At 38.7% G+C, this 5831-nt stretch overlaps 1 protein-coding gene across 1 annotated transcript; it reads right to left on the bottom strand.

Annotated features, from left to right (window-relative positions):
- Nucleotides 1-1267: 1267 nt before the first annotated feature.
- arpp19b (cAMP-regulated phosphoprotein 19b) lies at nt 1268-4665 on the bottom strand. Its single transcript, XM_063003445.1, has 3 exons — nt 4509-4665; nt 2921-3043; nt 1268-2112 (listed from the first exon to the last, which is right to left on the bottom strand). Exons 1-3 carry the CDS (start codon nt 4569-4571, stop codon nt 1942-1944), a joined length of 357 nt encoding a protein of 118 aa, XP_062859515.1. The 5' UTR covers nt 4572-4665; the 3' UTR covers nt 1268-1941.
- Between the last annotated feature and the right edge of the window lie 1166 nt (nt 4666-5831).

The following is a 5831-nucleotide window of genomic DNA, read 5'->3' as shown; positions in this document are numbered from 1 at the left end:
GTGATGCTGTCATGATTGAGTATAAAAGAGGCATAAACAAAAATTTTGCACCATCTACAAATGCAATTTATGACTCCACTATGCAAAGTTGAAGCCATTTAACTACATCCAGAAACACAACTGACCTTCCTACCTTATCTGAGATAGAATGATGCAAACTAAAAATGTGCTGAAGTCTGACAAGTCCACCTTTCACGCTGTTAGAAACATATGTATTCTCGAGTTTAGAAGAAAAAGGGACCGCAAACTTTAAAAGCAGGCTTAAATCTGTTTATACTGTTCAGGGTCATTTGGGTCATACAGACACTGGACTCAAGACAGGAATACACTCTGGTCAGGGTGCCAATCCATTGAAATCTACATATGACTCACCTATTCATATGTCATGACTACCTTGCTTACTTACACCTAGTGGTAATTTAGAGTTGCCAATCAATTTTCTGCCTATTTAAGAAGTAAACCCACACAGACAGACAAAAAGGTCCACAGACCGATTAGAAGTTAGGATTAAAACTAACATTAAAAGTAATAATTTGATCTCACACTTTCCATTTGTGATTTACACAATTATTACTGTCCCTTCAGACACAACACTCTATTTGGGCTTGGAACATGCACTGAAAAAGAACTGACAAGTGCATCTCCCAATGGCAGGACTGTATACCCAAAGTCTTTTTCAGCAGTGTGAGTTTGTTTACTCCTCCAGATCTTGGCAGGAGACAAAGATGGTTTCATATACACAATATGGCCAGATGTAAGTGAACACCCCACTAATTATCAAAGGCAGATGTTTTACCCATGGCTATTTCTAACAGGTGAATAAAACTAATTATATGCTGTAAACTTTATGGCAACTCGTTTCAGCATGACTGCCATTGCACAAAAAGCAAATGTAGAAATAAGATGTGGAACTCAGTCACAATAAACTCAAGTGTTATTGGACAAAAATGGCATTCCAGTCAATAACCCAGTCCTTAGGTTGCCATGGCATACGTATCATATACATACCTGTATATAAACTTGACTTTAACCATGCCTACAAATCTAACAAAATGTATAAACACAAAATAGAACATCTGTAATTTCCCAAAATACCTAAAATACATGTTTCTATCAGCAGCAATTAAACAGAAAGAAATTCTGAAAATATGTTGAACCTCAATTTACCACTAACACATCACATTTGTGTTAAGCATAACAGAATGCCAGTGGTAGTTATGTAGACATGCACTACACAAACTAAGCTGACAAAATCAGACGATTGTGGTTTATTGTGCAAAACTATTTTATTTACAAAATGAATGGCACAGTCGTGATAGTAAGTGCATGTGCACAAGATAACCTTTAAGTGAGCTGTCCCAACTAGGAAATTCAACTGTCAAAGACAAAAAGGAAAGGAAAGGGGAAAAAAAGCATTAGATCTTGGCTAATGCCTCAAAGGGCTTCCTTCTCAAAGTGGGCAAATATTGCCCAGGAGAGACTATGGCAGATACTATTAAGGCAAGTTTTAATTCTAATCACAATAGAGCACACATGAAAAAAGTCAAGACATAGTTTAGACAAATGACTGTGAATGTGTGTTTAAATCTTCGAATCAAACAGCATAATGTACATGAACCTTCAAAGGGCAGAGTCAGTAAAAAGAGTAAAATCCTAAAAATGTTACATTGCCAGATTAGAGTACACTTTCACCTGGGAGTAGATCTTGTAACTAAATCTACTTCTATATCCAAAATCTCATATTTCCACAAATGAACAGGTAACAAGAGCACCAGCAGTAAACAAACAAGTGTCCTATATTTTATCAGAACTCCATTCCTTCAGAGCAATTACACATACAATATAAAGATAGAAAATAGGGAAGGGGGGTGAGTATATAAACTGGAAGGTAAAGAGATCAAGACATTAGGAATGGTAACAGCATAGTCCTCAAAGTTTATATCAGACTGCCAGTTTGCTGGCCACCAGTGACTGCTTCCTTTGCGGCAGGTCCTGTGGTGTGGGGATGTGATCTCCGGTGATTTCAGTCTTCTCTGCTGCAGCTGCTGGAAGCTGTTTATTCTTCATCTTGGCCTTTGCCATATTGTAGTCTCCTGAGTCAAAGTACTTTTGCTGCAAAAAGAGAGAGCACTAATTGATACCAAAACCATCTCTTAATATACTTTGTTTTGTGGCCAGATTTTATTTATCAACAATATAAACTACTAAAAAAAATTAAGGAAACACTTAAACAGATCAGATCTTAATTAATAAAAAAAATCTAGTTGAAAACCTTTACCGATATAAACTGAATTTCATCATGGCAACTTATATGAATCAGTAGTGTGTATGGCCCCCACATGCCTATATGCACAACGTCTGGGCATGGTCCTGATGAGATGGTGGATGGTGTCCTGGGGGATGTCCTTCCAATCCTGATTAGGACATCAGTGAGCCCCTGGACAGTCTGTGGCACTACCCAGTAGCATCAGATGCACTGATACATAAAGTCCCAGAGGTTCTCAATTAGATTTAGGTGGGGAACAAGGCGGCCAATCAATGCCTTCATTATCCAGGAAATGCCTACACACTCTGGCAATATGAGGCCTGGAAGTATTCTACACCAGGAGGAACCCATGGCCACTGCACCTGTGTAAGGTCTGACAATGGCTCTGGTACTTTACAGCAATAAAGGTACAGTTGGTTTTCACATGGAGGTTTGTGCAGAAGCATAATGTTCACCAGGGTGTCTCCAGGCGGTTTCACATCTGTTACAAGTGCTTAGTGTGTACCTGTTCTCATCTGTGAAGAGAACAGAGCACCAACAGCAGACATGCCAATTCTGGTATTCTATGGTGAATGTCAATCGGTGCTAGACCACGCACACAGGTCCAACTAAAGGACAAAGTTTATAATAAAAAAAAAAGACCTGAGAACATACCCCTTTCTGTAATCTTTTTCTCAGCAAGTCTGAACCTCCAGGCTTGGCGCCGAGATGTGGGTACCGAGCCTTTAGCTTAGCTTCCTCTGCTTTTTCTGGACTCACGACTTTGTCCTGCATCTCCTAAAGAAAGAGGTTTAATTTAACAAATGAAAGTCATATGACAGAAATTATATAGTAAAAAATATAATGATGCATGATCACGGTATTCTGTATTAAAATCTTGTATGTTTTCCACTACTTAAATGGGAACACATGCAATGCAACTAAACACAGCAGAAGGAAATGTTAAGATAGTGTTTATGTAAAGAAAAGATTAACAGGTGTATGTTCCAGTGTTTCACACTAAATGTCAATGGAAATTGGACTTAATCTTAAACTTTACTAGGTAAAAATAAAATAATCAAGCCTGTTACCAAGCGGTTTATAGTTTTAGTCTTTGTAAAAACCATGAGCATAACTTAGAGCAAGATTTTTACATTTCATATATCACATAGGGGAATGATTTGTACACAGTAGTACTATTAAAGTAGGAAGAGTGTGCTGCACTAAATAAATTATATATTGGATGTGTGTGTGACTAGTTGTCACATGATGTCTAGAGTAGGTCATAATAAAACTAATCAACTACACTTTTTGAACCAAGAGATGGACAAGCTCAAATTGAATTGCAATGACATGGTCTAGAACTGTTTGTTTGTTTATTAGGATTTTAACGTCATGTTTTTACACTTTTGGTTACATTCATGACAGGGACTGGTAGTTACTCATTACACAAGATTCATCAGTTCACAAGGTTATATCAAACAGTCATGGACAATCTTGTGTCTCCAATTCACCTCACTTGCATGTCTTTGGACTGTGGGAGGAAACCGGAGCACCCGGAGTAAACCCACACAGACAGGGGGAGAGGTCTAGAACTGACTGAGAAACAGACCACAATGTAGATGCTACACATGATCGACAGAGAATCACATGAGCTATGGATGAAACTCAAAGAGGTCATCAAAGAAAAATCAGAGTAAGAAAACTGAACTATGATTCCCAACAATATAATACCAATAATAATACACCCGGGGGAAAGCTTAACGTATTTTTTTCCTTTAGCACCAGAGGTTGGTCATTTCATAAGTAGAGAGTACTTCTGACCAGTATGACTAAGATGAATTTGGTGTTCCTGGGTCATTGTTTTAGCCCATTAAGCCACGTTAAACGTTTTAAACTCCCCATCCAACACAATCGTTGTGATTCAAGCACCAATATGTTTAATTTCCACCCTTGAATGTAAAGTCCAATATCCACTAGGTAAGGAACGCTGATAGTTGTAACATGAAGAATAAAAGTAAAAACCAACAGTTTAAAACACCATAACTACATGTGATGTACGGAAAATTGCTAAAATGAGTAGTGTTAATGAACAGAATTATGATTTTAAAGTTAGGAAGCTAATGCTGTTTTAAAAAACACAACACTAATTACATATATATTATAATAAACAACACTCCTGTACACAGATGGAAGCATCATTACTGAACATTAGCATGCTAGCTAGCGTGTGCTGCAGTGTAATGTCAGATTTGGAGCTGACCTGTTGTTCCTCTGTGCTGGGCTCCTCCATAACCTGTCCCGCTGACTCAGTCTCACTAGACATTTCTATAAATTGAGACAACAGCACTCTTTCAGTCACCTAAACACCTTCAGACCTCTGCTGTAGCTTCAACTCTGTTTGCCCACAATGCAGCTCTGCTACTAACGGTTCTAAAATGATATGAACCCTGTCCTCACCACTTTATGCACCGATTCATACAGCAGCGCCTCTACTGGCCTGAAGGCATAAATACACCACACAGCACCAGGTTGATTTGTTATGGGTTTTACCAAATGTTCAAATGGTCCAAATCCACGCTTGTTTGATTTTCTGATTAAAAATAAGTAATACATGTGTTTTAACTTATGCTGTTTTTGTGTTATTGTTAAATTTAGCAGTAATTATGCAATATTTTATTTTATTAGGATTTTAACGTCATGTTTTACACACTTTGGTTACATTCATGACAGAAACGGTAGCTACTCATTACACAAGATCCATCAGCTCACAAGTTTAATATCAAACACGGTCATGGACAGTTTGATATCTCCAATTCATCTCACTTGCATGTGTTTGGACCAGTGGCGTAACTAGGAGCTCATGGACCCCAGTGCAAAAAAAAAATGTTGGGCCCCCTCAACAAATGTCATCCATCCATCCATCCATCCATCCATCCATCCATCCATCTATCTATCTCTGTTTTATTCCATATATATATATATACAGTGTATCACAAAAGTGAGTACACCCCTCACATTTCTGCAGATATTTAAGTATATCTTTTCATGGGACAACACTGACAAAATGACACTTTGACACAATGAAAAGTAGTCTGTGTGCAGCTTATATAACAGTGTAAATTTATTCTTCCCTCAAAATAACTCAATATACAGCCATTAATGTCTAAACCACCGGCAACAGAAGTGAGTACACCCCTTAGTGAAAGTTCCTGAAGTGTCAATATTTTGTGTGGCCACCATTATTTCCCAGAACTGCCTTAACTCTCCTGGGCATGGAGTTTACCAGAGCTTCACAGGTTGCCACTGGAATGCTTTTCCACTCCTCCATGACGACATCACGGAGCTGGCGGATATTCGAGACTTTGCGCTCCTCTACCTTCCGCTTGAGGATGCCCCAAAGATGTTCTATTGGGTTTAGGTCTGGAGACATGCTTGGCCAGTCCATCACCTTTACCCTCAGCCTCTTCAATAAAGCAGTGGTCGTCTTAGAGGTGTGTTTGGGGTCATTATCATGCTGGAACACTGCCCTGCGACCCAGTTTCCGGAGGGAGGGGATCATGCTCTGCTTCAGTATTTCACGGTA

Source organism: Trichomycterus rosablanca, chromosome 1 (genome assembly GCF_030014385.1).
Source record: "Trichomycterus rosablanca isolate fTriRos1 chromosome 1, fTriRos1.hap1, whole genome shotgun sequence".
NCBI lineage: Eukaryota > Metazoa > Chordata > Actinopteri > Siluriformes > Trichomycteridae > Trichomycterus > Trichomycterus rosablanca.
The sequence above is the reverse complement of the archived record's forward strand: the minus strand, read 5'-3'. Positions and strand labels throughout refer to the sequence as shown.

Coding starts and splice junctions, on each gene's coding strand:
- arpp19b (XM_063003445.1), bottom strand. CDS start 4,571: ATGTCTAGTGAGACTGAGTCAGCGGGACAGGTTATGGAGGAGCCCAGC. Junction 3,044..4,508: donor CCAGCACAGAGGAACAACAG/GTCAGCTCCAAA, acceptor CTCTTTCTTTAG/GAGATGCAGGACAAAGTCGT. Junction 2,113..2,920: donor GAAAAAGATTACAGAAAGGG/GTATGTTCTCAG, acceptor CTCTTTTTGCAG/CAAAAGTACTTTGACTCAGG.